Here is a 15,386-nt window from a genome sequence, read left to right as displayed (position 1 = left end):
ACTCCAACCTGTTGATAGCTTCTTCAAAACAATGCTATCATAGGAGGTATTTTTTTCTTCTATGCTAATTCTTCTTTGTAATGAACAAAATATGTTTTTAACATTAAATACTTTAAACTGGAAATTTGGCTGCTAGATAGCTGTATGAAATTTTTTACTGAAACATTATCACCTTTTTAGTTACTGCTAAAACAAATAAACTTGTAATATATTTTTCCTCTGGGATGGCAAATTCAATTCAAAATGAATTATATTATCTGTTTCAGACATCCTGATATTTCCTGGCAATCAGCTGACAGTAAGTCTCTTAATTAGCCAATTTGTACATTGGACCCCAAAATTCATTTCCTTAACACCAAAACATCCAAATTAAAACACAGCTCAGGATTTCCTCTGACATGGGATCAAACCTTATTTTCTACTTAATGTCCAAAACTCTTCCAAGTGCCAACTAAACAGCAATACTTTTGGATCCTACAGCCAAGAAACCTTGGCTTACCTTATTACTGTTAGACAAAGTATTAACAACAACAACTAAAACCCTACAGTCTTTATTGTTGCAGTTCTCCTGGCAGATCAGCTGTTGAGCTGGTTGTGGTACACCACACAGGCAAAGTGTGCTGAAACAAATGTTATGATAACTTATTCTTCATGAATTAATTCATTTAAATACATTTTCACAAGGCCCAACACATATTTTAGAAGTGACCAGAATACATATGTTCTAGAACTAATGTCCCAAAACTCACCTAAGAATGTTTCACTAACAAAGTTTTGTACTTTATCATATTGAGAGGAGGTCTATAAAGGACAGCTGATTCTTAGTAGTGATTATTAGTTTACAACGTCTTTAAGAGGAACAAAGGAGCCAACTAAAGGTTAAATCCTAAACTGCAGTAGAGCCAGAACAAATATTTACCATTGGAAAAATCATCCATCATCAACACCAACACTGCCTGCCATTATACAGACAAAGTTCTTCATTTTTTAACTGGTTAATCTTTTGTCCTGAAATCCAATTATTCAGAGTATGGAATTTAAAGATAGGATATGAACATGAATATAGGATTCAAATTGGATCAAAGTCAGGTCCTCATCAGTTCTGAACACATTTTTTAAAATGGGCAAAGCTTATACCAACATAACACAGTTTATTTTATGGGACCTTACTGTATGTGAGTACAACCAGTAACAGAGTGAGGCAACGTAAGGGGTGGCCAAAAGACTTTTTAAAAATAAAATCAGTGTATATGACTTTGTGGATGTTCAAGTCCTTAAAAATACTGTTACCACAATTTGGCATCTAATTTGAAATTTTCAATTGGAAAACTAGTCACTGCATCAGGATTTTCAATTTAAGAAATTCACAAAAATATGAGAATAATAATCGCTAAAAACAACTAAGCTATAAACAATGCCATGATTAAAGTTAAATGCATTAAAGATAGTGCAGATCCTCACATTCAAATCTTGCCTAAGAAACAGATGACAACACTATAATATTTAAGATTAATTTAAGAAGATTATTATTAGCATCTCTTTATATATATTCTAATATAGAGAGTTTTCATTGGTGGGAAGTCATTCATCCCTATGCAGCGAAATTATAAGAATAACTGAAGCAATGCATGATTAGACATGATGGGGAAACTAATGTGTACTTGAACAATGGTACAGAAATACTTTATATCTACATTGACAGAGTGTATCTATTATATCGTCCACCATACTCCAAATTCAAAATATAAAACTAGAAAAAGATCAAGCTCTCACTTTGCTTTGCTAACATATCTCCTTCCCCAAGACACACAAACGTGATTGACAAAAATCATTCCTTTTTATATTTTGAGATTGGCATAAACACAGATTATGATTACATAGAAGGGATTAGAATAATAATAACTAACACTGAAGAGAAAAATAAACTGATTCTCAATGGCTAAAATAAATTATATTAACAATTATTATAAAGGAGAATATAATTCAAATAATTTTTTCAAAATATTTCAGAGTAAAGAATGAGTGAGGTATCTTTTTGTGCCCAAATAACACAAATGATAACTTTTAAGTGCATAAGAAGGGAAAAGACTTTGATCAATTAAGATTAAAAAAAAAAAAACTTTTGTAATGAATTGTACTCTTAGCAAATACCTTTAACTAATACCACAGATAAAGGTGTCTTATTAAATGATAGTTATTTTACTCACCAAATTGTGACAATACTATAAAAAATAAATTTATACAAGTAGAATAGCAAGTTTATGCCTATTTCAGAGTACTTAAAAATTTATTTTAAATAATATTGTTCTATACTTTTCTTCAAAACGAAAGATAACTAGTTTGATTTTGTTTTACATGTATATACATTATTGAGTTGAACTCTTTGACACTTTATGAAATCAATGCATGTTTTGCAAATCAAATAATTCAATCAAAATACATTTAAACAAAATATTTCTAATTATATTTGATAAATTTAAGAAACAAACAAACAAACCTACACAGAAATGGCAATCATTCCCCAAAGCTAGTCCATACACATATTATTGAAGAGAATAAAAACTTATTTCTACATTCATGGCAAACCTCAGGCAATTTTATAGCACTGTAAAAAAGAAAAGTAGAAGAGAGAAAAATCTGCCCAGGGACTAATTCTTCTTAAGAAAGGCCCTGCCATTGCTGCCTTTCACATTTCTATAAAGCCAAGCTAAGAAGAGCACTCCATAACAATGTGAATAATTTCATTACCTTTTATATTAAATATTAAAACCAACCCTAGCTGTCTTTTGTCAAGTAATTTATGAATATTTATAGAATTTACTGAAAATATCAAAAATTTTGCTTCAGAATCAGCAAGCATAGAACAATGAGTGAAACAAAGCAAAGCAAAACAAAACAATTCAAAACAAAACTATCACATATTTCATGGATTAATGGGGGGGAAAAAAGAAATTTCTTACCGAGTACCCCAAGTCGATAGTTGACTGTGATGACGATCACATTGCCATAACTTGCCAAGACACTCCCATCATATAAATTTCCAGTCCCTTCCATATATGAGCCACCATGGATATACACCATCACTGGTTTGGGACCCCCACTGTCCCGAATATCTGAAAAACAAATGGTTGGCAATTGTTCTTATCCTCAACACGCATAATGAAGCAGAGAATACATTTTCCATTTTAGGGACAAGAGGGAATGATTTTAACATAGTTCCTTAAATTACTGTCTTTGTTAAAGTGTTTCTTAAGCAACTTATGTTAAGATCTATTGCAGAAAAGAGCAATAGATATCCATTGTTTTCTACCTAAAATTTTGTTAAATATCATAAACTGAATTACAAAACTTGGACAAATTGGAAGTAGGTGTGAATTTCAGTGCTTTTTTTTTTATTGATTCCTGATGTGACAGTAGAATCAAAAGAAATAATAGAATGATAATGATTCTTAAAACTTCGTTTTACAAATGTTATAAACTTCATATGGAATTTATGAACCATAAACTAAGTACAATGGTATCACTGCTACTATGAATAAAACACTGTTTTTCCATTTCTTAATTACTGTAAAGATATGTACTGAATGCATCATAATTACATGGAATAACTTATGCTCCAATTTGAGAACATAATTACAACACTGTGCTATAGAAGTTGCAAGAAGTTTCATTTAACTATTCAAGTACTGTCAGATGAATGTTTAGGCAATAGAGTCCAAACATCTATATTTCTGTCTTTGTTGCATTTAGGGGACTTTCATTTAAATGATATTTTTTAGTTCAGTCCAGGTCTTCTGCTCACTCCAATTACCCTTACCCTTTGGAAGAAGAAAACAGATTAACTTATTTTTTACCCTCTTTTTGTAAATATTCTACTCTTCTTAGCCCCACTTTGGCTCTAAGATTTTGTCATACAGATTTGAGACAGAATACAGCTAAATCCAAGTGCAAAATGCTAAAGTTTAGGGTGATGTTAAAGTGATTTCTACAGCTCTAAATTTTAATCAAATGTATGTGCTTTTCTAAGATACTTTACCCTGATTATGCAGTTTCAACAAGTGTCTAGAAATAATACATAAGGGAAACATAGGATAATTATAATTGGTATTAAAAGATACTAATTTCTAGAGATAAAAATGCTAAACAGTATATTGGTGAACATGGTTTTAACTATTATGTAGATTGAAGTATTATATGTGTACATGTATCTATATGATTATGAATATAAACATACCTAAAACATTACCATTAGACAATGGTCGATGATCTCTTCTGCCCACAATTGAAACAAAATTACATCGTGTATTATCTTTCTTTTATGACAATATTAAAAGTGTCATTTAAAAGTATGGCTTTGTTCCTTTGCTTTTGACATTTTTTATCAGACAAATCTCCTACATCATAACAACTGAGGTTTCAACTTTCAGAATGGACTAACATGATATAAACTCATTGAAAAAACTGGTGATAATTTAGAGGCTGCTTTACATTTCTTGTAAAAAAGATGACTAGTATAAATGCTTCAATTTTTCTACTATAATAATAAAGTGATTTCCTTCAATGAAAATCATTTTAAGATCAGGAATTGTAGCTCAACTTGTTTGTCCAGATTTTCAAGTTGGGGAAATAGCTAATTGCAGAATTTAGGACTTTAAAAAAAAAGACTACTTTATGTTTGACTTAGTATTTAATATCAGTGTATAAATTTATCAAAATCTCCCCCTCTCCCTGTGAGGGTGTATCTGAGAAGAGTGTCTAATTTTTTAACTGGTGAGAGGAGGATACTTTGACATTCACCAGACTCAGCTACATTTAGTGAAAAAAACCCTAAATTTATTTTCTCCTTAAATCGTTGGGAGGGAAAATGATATTCACTCATTTGTAAGATCTGGGGGCTTGTGGAGATGTTAGGCTTACAGAGAGAAAACAATTCTTCTGAAATTGTCAAACTCTCCTCCTTAAACGCCTGTTCGCTGCACACAGTTTTAGCGTGTTTTTCTAGTATGTCTGGCACTGAAAAAGCAATAATAAATTATTAAACTGAAGCCATTAACTGACTGTTCACAGCAGACTCTGTGCTCTTCTAATTGTATGCTTGGAGGTAGCACAGAGGGAGGCTGTTTCAGAATTCTTCTTTAATTAAAATTACATAGAATTACAAAGCACCAACTGTGAACAGTAATGAAATCTTGGTAGAATCGTTCTGTTCACCTGGAAAACAATGCAGGCACACATTGGGAAGACCTGCCATATTTTATACCTAATAACAGAATGAAGTGGACTTTGTCAGGAAACACTGAAAATACAATAATAGATGCTAGGAGCAATTTTGAGTGGTATATCTCTATTTTTCTTTGAAAATTAGATTTGAAAAGATTACTGATTGTTTGGGCTGATTCTAATTTCCAATTTGTCTTCCCAAACTTCTCAATGATTTCAAATTTGCCTAAGAACTTAGTGTGTCCAGCAGTTCTTTTCCAGAATGTTTTATAAAATTCTAATGCTGTGTTCTGAACAGTATTTCTTTTTGCTTGAAGTAACCCTGAAGTTAATGCTGTATGGTGTATTAATTGCCAAAATAGGTACAATTTTTGTACATAACAACTCAATATTGCTAATAAAGCTTGGAAAATGCCATATTTATATTACAGAGCAATTAGAATTATTTGATAATGTTTTATCAGAGTGGTCAACCTTAGACTTTACTTTTGATAGTGTTTTATCATAAGTTCTATCTTAGACTTTACTTTTTTTCATAGTCTACAGCTTTTTTTTTTTTTTTTTTTTTTCCCCAGTACACGGGCCTTTCACTGTTGTGGCCTCTCCCGTTGCGGAGCACAGGCTCCGGACGCGCAGGCTCAGCGGCCATGGCTCACGGGCCCAGCCGCTCTGCGGCATGTGGGATCCTCCCAGACCGGGGCACGAACCCGTGTCGCCTGCATAGGCAGGCGGACTCTCAACCACTGCGCCACCAGGGAAGCACTACAGCTCATTTTTGATGTAAATATAATAGTAAATTGTTTAAATATGATAAATATAATATCATAATAATATAACAATAAATGTAAATAGTTTAAATTATATCTCTATTTACTTTGATTTTAAAAAGAACCAGACCTCTATAAGTGAAATTGATATATCATATAGCCTACCATTGAATGCTATCTGCTAATGCCATCATTTTAATAACAAAATTTCGGGTGGCCACTGTGTCTTAGTTCAAATATATTAGATGTAGTGGCTTATAATGAATTTATTAGAGCCATGTTGTCCCTCTAAACCTTGTCTCATATTTTCCCTTAGAAATAAAGTAGAATTTACCTAAGATATCTGAGTTTGCCTAAACTAGCTGCTACTGACCTTACTAAAATCAAAAGAATACCCAAAGACTAAAACACTAGTTCAGGTTTAGTAAAACTACAAATATTCCTAAAGCATGTTTATATTTTCTGTTATTTGCAATGTTTTAAAGCTTTGCTAAGCATCTAGGTCTCTGAAAAAAGTGGGAAGATAAAAGAGAAATACTACACTGATGATTATTTTTCTTGTAAAATTTTTATGGTAAGAAAGTATTTAAGATTTTCAAGTTAAAAAATAATAAACTGGAATCTGAGTAGACATCTTGATTTTTAACTTTAGTAACTTTTTATCTTTCTGATAAACCAAAAATTTAAGCCAATGTAGCAAGTGCCAACAGCTCTAGAGCAGTTAATGTGGATTTATTTTTGCCTGACAACCTATGTTTGAAGTCATAATTCCCTTTAATAGTCCTAGTGAATTCATGTGCCCCAATGTTCATTGCAGCACTGTTTACAGTGGCCAGGTCACGGGGGCAACCTAGATGCCCATCGACAGATGAATGGATGGGAGGAATGTGGCACACATATACAATGGAATATTACTCGGCCATGGAAAGGAATGAGATTGGATCATTTGTAGAGACGTGGTGGATCTGAAGACTGTCATGCAAGGTGGGGTGGGTCAGAGAGAGAAAAACGAATATCATGTATTGACGCATATATGTGGAACCTAGAAAAATGGTACAGATGAACCGGTTTTCAGGGCAGAAATGGAGACACAGATGTAGAGAACAAACGTATGGACACCAAGTGGGGAAAGTGGCGGGGCGGGGTTGGTGGTGGTGGGATGAATTGGGAGATTGGGATTGACATGTATACACTACTATGTATAAAATGGATAACTAACAAGAACGTGCTGTATTAAAAAAAATAAAATTAAATTAAAAAAAAATAGTCCTAGTGAATAATTATTAGTCACATAACTCCTTAAACATGTTTACTGGTTTCTCTTTCATTAAAGGACTCATGAAGTTTTTAATTGCCCATAATTTTGAGTTTTGGAGCATTTAGCAGTTTTTAAATTGTGGGGTATTGCCTCAGTTAAATCTTTCCCTGATACATTTAAAGATATTTCAAGATTTTTTTTGCCCCCTACTCATTTGATGAACCTCAGCTATTATTCAGGACCAGCAAAAGAATATAGAAGTGTTGGATAAATCTGCGTTTGTTAAACTGGACTTATGATCAAAAGTACAATTTTTAGTTAAAAAATATACAAAAATCTACAAGAGTAACTTTTAAAAAGCTCTATGTAGGATAGAAAATTGCATTTGAATATTGAAAAATTAAGGTATTCCCAGCACAGTTTAAAAAATTAAATATTTCTTAAATTCCCAAAATAAATTGGTAGAAACCTAGGATTTTGCTTTGACCCATTTTTAATCACTTCAGATTAGTCTTTCTGAAACTAGGGAAAAAGCCAATAAAATATGCAGCTCTTATGATTATTATTAAAATTTGATACAATTGTGTTTGGCCTAAAAGTGGCAAAAAATAATGGCAAAAACACAAATGAGAATTAGAAGTAAAGAACAGTGCTCCACTGAGAAGCTTTGGATGAGTTTAAGTGAATGAGGGGCGCGCCCCAGTCAATGTCTCAGGTAGCCTCTGAATACAGTGTTGAGACAGAAAGCTAGAAATCAAGTAAAAGAGTTGGGCTATCAGGAAACAATGGACAATCCCATATAAATGACCAGATAACTAGACTTCTGACTGAAGTAAAAGGAGTAGTTTATCAAGTAGTTTAAATCTGTTGCTTTATCTAATAATGCTGATTCAAGATTTGAAACAAATTAAATGTGAAAATTGGCCTCGGTTTTCATTCACCCTCACATCAACAGAAAAATTTTCAAACAAATTCAACAGAAGATGCTCAGACTTTTCTATGAAGGTTTTTGTCTGGAGGGTATTTGAATTTATCCTTCTTGTCTTCTAAACAATTACCCAAATAACACAGAGGAATTGACAGAACTTGAATTGAACTGCTTTGACTCTACACGTTTGAGCATTTAAATATATTTATTGATTTGATAACTCTTATGACGACTGGCTTAGTACGTAACCTAAATACTACCTGCCAATTTAAGTAGGGGTTTAGGATATTTTTAATGGCTATTTAAAAATGTTACACGTGCTTCAAAATAGGTCTCTGAGATATATTCATGTTTATAGGGCTTAGCTCACTGTGGTTGCTCAGAGGTATCATCTGTAAACATGTAAATATCTCACTTAATGCTGTTTTACCAAAAAAAAAAAAAAGCATATTAAATCAGCAATCAAAATATTTTTAAAACAGGAAAATGATGTATACTAACCTTGTGAGTACACACTAAGAACTTAGGAAGTCTTAGGTATTATTTAGATAACAAATGTCTAAGAGTTAAGGATTTTCAGAGGGTTCAACAAATCTCAAAGCCCCCAAGTGGCAGCACTCTTCATAGGGAGAGCACTAGGAACAAAAACCCATGTCCTCAAAGTGAATAAATGTCTTTGATGTTTTAATACTTCAGATTTCCAACAACGTTAAAAACAATCACAATTTGCATTTTGATATTATGTCTATTTTTAGCTATTTCGCATTCAAAATGACAATCTTGTGCAGCTATAATGATTTATTTCAACTATTAATGACTGCATTGTATTTAATCTTTAATCCACTGGTGGTGTTCATGATAAATGAATTTTTAATCAAATGTCATAAATTTCATTTAATCAGAAGAATTCTTAAATGTTATAAATATATTAACACTCAATATAATTTTTAAGCTTTTAATACTTTACTTCTATAATTTAATTTTCTACTATGAAGTAGTTTATTAAATATATATATCTTAATGAAAACAGTTAAGGATGCATTCATTCATAGTTGTACCTCATGGAACTAGCATGTCTACTGACTTGCTTGTGGATTATTTTATTTTGGAAAATCTTTCTTACCATATTATTAATATCCTTATGAGATTTAATTGCTAGGGTTCTGGGAATTATTTTTAAGCCTGAGATTACATTAATTATCTCTATAAGAATCATAACTAGGATGGTATTAAAAAAAAAAAACTAATTGGAGCCAAAATGAACTGAAAGAATCAACGGTCCTCTCTAGACACTCCATTTAATACCAGGTAAAGGTACACAATGGAATGAGAAATATCAAATCAATCTAGTGAGTACTTACATTTACAGAGTATGTCAGAATTGTATGTCATAAGAAAGTTGGAAAGAGAAAAGAATTTTGTTATTAGTACAGTAGGAAAAAATTATTACTTATAGTTGGCAACAATTTGAAATTCAGAATATTTTCATTTGTCAATCTCAAAATTACGTGCCTTTGAAATTAAGGGATATCCATCTAATCTTCTCAGGGTACTTAAGTGGTTGCATAATGTTTACTACAGTTATCTAAATAGGTGTAATATCCTTCATATCTATACGATTTCATTTATTTATGTGATATTTAAGCACACCAACAGAAAACAGTATTTTTTTAATCTAAATTATACTGCTCAAGAAACACTTTATTTCAGTCTTTAGCTTGTCCTTCATTTTATTGGGTGTGGGTTTTTTTAAACAAATATCAAATGTAAAAATGAAACATTTTGATATTGGGTAAAATATTTACATAGATTAGAAAACATGCAAAATGGGTACAGAGAGACTACAGGGGAGAGATTGTTAGTTCAGAGAATATGGACAAGTTTCAGTCAAAATGTGGGATGAAACATATCAAAAGTCAGTTCAAGAAAACAAAAAAATGTCCCCTTTTTAAAAGGTTGTAATGGTTGGCATCAAAAGCAAAACTTAACACTCATTTTTTAAAAAATTAAAAATGCGTATTTATATGTAACAACAAGCAAGAAGACAAAACACATCAAAAACGGGAATTAAAAACAACTCTTCAAAAAAAGACAAGAAGTAAAAAAATAGAAAGGGGTGGAAAAAGTGATTGAGGCCCTTGTCATGCAAATAGATTTGGTGGAAAAAAATACCTTCATCTTCAGCACCGTCATTATCACCTAAATCATCTGTCTGTTTCTTTGTAAGGGGACCTAGGATTGAGAACGGAGAAATGGAGGGAAAAAAAAAAGACAATTCAAGAATAAACAAGACTGAGGGGAAAAAATAAATGTAAATACCAAAATTCTCAAGGATATTTCCAAAAAAGAGTGGGAAAGTGGTTACATCAAAGTTGATTACCTATTTTGTTTAAGAAAAAATACCCTTTCCCTAAAATATCTCATAGAAGATTTGGTTTGTGAATATATCCAGCATAAAAAAATACGTTATGGTTTGAAACTCAAGTCATAAGCAAAGGAAATGATTTTTTTTTAAATACCCACTGCATACAAAAAAAGTAAACAGTTTTATTAGATGAAAGAACTTAATTTATTCAGTGTCTTTTCTAATCTGAATTGGAGACAACAATAAAGAAAGTAGGCCAAACTCATTCTTTAATTTGGGACAGTATAATAGCATTAGGGAAAACAGAGATACGAAAAATTTTAGGCTTCTTTTTTCTTTTTTCTTCTTTTTTTTTGTAAAAGCATTAACACTTAAGTTTTATACATTTTTATATCATACATTTTTCAAAACTGTGACTTTTTAAAATTACTTGTCATTATACAAATATTTCCCCATGTGTTTTGATTAAATATTAACTGTGGATTTAAGAAATTTCAACTTGCACAAATGTATGAATAAATAATCTCATCACTTGGTAGAGCAAAGGTACCACTGTAGAAGTTGGTGTTTAGCAATTAAGGTAGTTACAGAGTCAGGGCTTATATTTCATAATCAATTTAGAAATATAATGGAATTATGCCCTAGTGCAATTCCATGCCCAGTATAGTTATTTATAATGAGATCATATTTTAGGATAATAATTGTATTAAAATACTGTGGATGTTTAATAAATGTTTTATTATTCTTAACCACACTAATTTGCTAAGAATAAAGGCACACACCAAAGGGGAAGTCACAGGCCATATGAAAGTAATTTTAAGTGTCACATGATTGACATATTCAGTGTACAAAAAAGCAGGTGAAGCCCTGCATTTCACAACCATTTAATTTGTATGGCATTTCATAATCCTCATGCAAAAAGCAATCATTACAAACACATAACACTCAAGTTAAAAGACAGACAACCACATAACGGTAAGCAAGAGAATTTTGTCATGCATAAAATAATAGTTATAGAAAAAGGAAGAAAAAAAAGAGGGCTGAAAGTCATATGTTGATTTCAATAATATAAATAGTAAAGAAGCAGGCATTAACTCTAAGCACACTTCATAGGGAAGGATTGTTAAACATTTTGAGAAAGATTTCGAACTCTTCTCAGCGATTACTATGCATTATGTTTGTAATTCAAAACTACACCTAATATCACAGCCTTCAAAGAATTCAAGAACACCATCCCAGAAAACAGAAGGAAAATATGAGATATAGATGAGTTTCGTCAGCTCAGAGAGACAGCCTTGAAAAACAGTAATAACTGGCAAAGATCTAAAGATTGGAAATGGAGAAATTGATGATGTAACTGAAGGGACCCATTGACTACTTGATTGTAAGGTCATAGTTTCAAGGCCATTCCAAATACAGACAGAGGAGCTGTACACAGTAAGTTAAATGATATATTTCACAGTTCTGCAAGCAATCATTCCATTAAGAAAAAACCTAGATGAAAGCAATAGTTTATAATTAGCACTCAGTTGCAAGTTCACAGAAATCTACATGTCTTGAATATGACCCTGTTTAAATGCAGAAAGTATCTCAGTATTATTTAATGTTCATGCAACAATGTTGCTGCATTTCTGAAAAATAAAAAAAAAATAAATTTAAATTTAAAAATTGCTGTATCAGAACTATATTTGAAATATTTCCAATTTTAAAATATCATGTAACATATTAGACTTAGAAAAATTTTAATTTTTCTGTAATTACCTAAAGGAGTAAATGGACAAACCTCAACAAAAATATTTTCTTGCATTTTTATTTTCAAGGATACTATATAAAAATTATGGTTTTATTTACTAGTTAATGACACACATTAAGTGGTAGTTATTTATTGCTGCCAAAACCACACCTTGTTTTCCAATTTTAGTTAAATTACTTAATTTGCTTGACTCTTGGCTATATTAGGAAACTGTTAATGTGAGCTCAAGTTTTTCTTTGCTGAATTGTTAGTTCAATAATTTTTGGAGACAAATGTAAACCTATCACAATTAAATTAAGTGTGGGGCTTTATAAGGTGTCTCTTGGATGATTATCTTTATTTCTCCTCCTAGGGTAGCCAAGGCAATTTACATGACTCCCTTCTTTGGGAAATCATTCAGGTTCTACAGACAAGAGCCAATAGTTTTACATACTTTGCACACATACAGAATTGTTAGCTCTTGGTCTTCATGAGATGGGACAGTAACAGAATCTTTATTAACATATGATCTCCCAGTTGTTTGCATGGGGAACATAGATCTCAGTTGCTATTTGACTCTGGGTCTGCATTAGTAGATAAACCATGATACTGTATATACGAGAATTTTTCTGTGAAGGGAATGGTTGAACCAGCCTTTTGCTACATTATTTATTATCACCTTCCCTATTCAGAAAGCTGCATGCCTCTAACTGATGTGGGATAATGATTACATACATACACTATATAGAACATCCTTTACTGTAGCAAATTGGAAGGGTTAGAAACAGATTACAGATATTGCTTCAGCATCATGAGTAGATGAGGGCATCATTACCCTAGGGAAGGATAAAGTCACTCTCCCAGCTAAAGAATTTCATTTATTGAATACTATAGGTTTTATTTAAAACCTTATTATTGGATGATATTAAATTGTTCCCACATTATGGGTTCCAGCAGTACTTTAGTGAGTCAAGCATAGCTGGGTTTTCTTAACATCAAGAATTTTTTACACATCTGATTTTTTGAAGGTTACTTGGGAAAAAGAGGACTGATAACAGTTTTCCCACCAAAAAAAAAAAAAAAGATTATAAAAAGAAAGAAAGCAGATTTCCTTTATGTCGTGTGCCTAAAGAAACTGAGAATACATATCTGAGAGGTTTTGGGTTGCAAATTGAGAAACTAATTCAACATTGGTTTCCCTGAGGAAGCCTCAGTAGAGTAAACATATGTTTGTGGATTACAGAAACATCCCTATATGATCTCAAGATTCATTATTCCCAGGCTGGAAAGAAAACCATTGTCTTGATCTCCCTTCTTTCAAGGATATTAGCAACTCTGGCTCATTTTTCTTTTCTTTTAATCTATTACTGTTGATATAATTACTGATGTTAAAAAATTTTAAGCAGAAATAAAATATCGTAAGGGGTAACTGTCATTAATTTTCTTATGAAAATTAGGCAACCACTATTTAGATTATGTATTCCTGCAAGTTGATCAACATGATTTCCCTAAAGGGTAAAACATTTATCCGTCATAATAAATAACAATCATTATCAACATTCCAACCACAGCTTATGATTCTTTTAAACTACAGATAGTGCATCTTCAATACCAGCAGTTTAAAGGGGTATCTTAAATCACCAAAATATAAAGCAAATGAGTCCTCTAAAACCTGAGTGTAGAAGTGATTTATCCTATCTTGAAACACTATAGGGTCTGTCCTCCTTGAGGAACTCACACATAACTCTTATTAGAGTTAATAAGAAAGTGGACCTCATGTCTTTTTGAAAGGGAGTGAGAGTAAATACTATATTTTATATCTCCTAAGGGCAACAAATAGATTCAGTGGTGAAACAACAGTACTACGAAAGGTAAAGGGACTCCTAACCATGAACTTTGAACTCACTTAAATCTAAAATAGTTCCTTTGCTATTAACATAAGTATAATTCAAAGTTATCAGCCTTTACAAAAGATGTATGATGCATTCTTACATTTCAGAATCTGACCATAGTGCCTTTTACTTTTTCAAAAAAGAATAAAAATACCAGCATTTCTCTGTAGTTAACTGGAGAATAATTACGAGCTTCGAAATAATTACTATCCACCCACATTAATGCTGCTTCTTATCATTCCCTTTGATGAAAGTCTAATATACTTTAGGTCTCACCTACATTAGAACTGATTATAAATTCCTTCATTACAGGTTCAATTCAGCAGAAATTTTCCGTACTTTGTGTCACACATATCTGCCCAAAAAGGCAAGTAGGTTGAGGGTATCATTAGCTCCTGACTTAGAAAGCTGTCCATGAGAATATGTGTCCTTCTTAAGAGAATATGTCTTTGAAATTTTTAGGATTATTGAGAGCTCCAGGCCCCAGTGAGTCCCATTGGGATAAATGGCGAGCCCTGGCTAATGACACTGCTATACTCTTTCCCCACCCTCTTTACCCAACAGCCTTTGAGGTAAACTGACTCTAAAGGATTCCTAAGGCAGTTTCCACAGAATGGGAAATTTTAAGGATGTTACCATTGTGGTTCTGGAACAACTGGAAGCAGGCTAAATCTTTTCTTTACCCAACAGTCTTTGAGGTAAACTGACTCTGAAGGATTCCTAAGGCAGTTTCCACAGAATGGGAAAATTTAAGGATGCTACCACTGTTATTCTGGAACAACTGGAAGCAGGCTAAATCTTTTCAGGGATGTTCTTAGGACAAATTTATTTATAAAACTAAGGTCAAGGATGTAAAAATCTAACTACGTCTGAAGAACATATGGAGGGCAATACCAGAATTTGATCCATTTTAGATAAAAATAGCAGTATATTACTGTATCTGATTGTTTTCCAAACTGATAAACATTAAAATACAATGACTTTAAGAAATCAAATATCACAACAATTGGTGTCATTGCAAAGGTATTAAATTTTACCCGTTGAAATTTAGTCGATTTTATATAACTGCAATACACACCTCTTAAGAATGGAGAAATGCGTGAAAGAAACTGATTTGGAATAATAATTAATTTGATACTACTGTATTACTTAAAGTTATCACCCTTCTTAAACTATCAATTATACGAACATATATCAAAAAATCATGGCTGGAAAATAACTTTC

At 32.0% G+C, this 15,386-nt stretch overlaps 1 protein-coding gene across 4 annotated transcripts in view; it reads right to left on the bottom strand.

Annotated features, from left to right (window-relative positions):
• Nucleotides 1–15,386, bottom strand: part of NLGN1 (neuroligin 1) — a 725,888-nt gene that overhangs the window by 481,262 nt on the left and 229,240 nt on the right. For 2 of the 4 annotated variants that reach the window (XM_073803913.1, XM_073803914.1), the window contains exons 3-4: nucleotides 10,346–10,405; nucleotides 2,961–3,113 (exon numbers count right to left, since the gene is read on the bottom strand). In XM_073803913.1, coding sequence (XP_073660014.1) covers nucleotides 2,961–3,113; nucleotides 10,346–10,405 — 213 coding nt within the window. The remainder of the gene's footprint in view (nucleotides 1–2,960; nucleotides 3,114–10,345; nucleotides 10,406–15,386) is intronic. The other 2 variants (XM_019946036.3, XM_073803915.1) reach the window with 1 other exon arrangement.

The sequence above is a fragment of the Tursiops truncatus genome, chromosome 4, assembly GCF_011762595.2.
Source record: "Tursiops truncatus isolate mTurTru1 chromosome 4, mTurTru1.mat.Y, whole genome shotgun sequence".
NCBI classification, from domain to species: domain Eukaryota; kingdom Metazoa; phylum Chordata; class Mammalia; order Artiodactyla; family Delphinidae; genus Tursiops; species Tursiops truncatus.
Note: the sequence above shows the minus strand (reverse complement) of the source record. Positions and strands in the feature narration are given on the sequence as shown.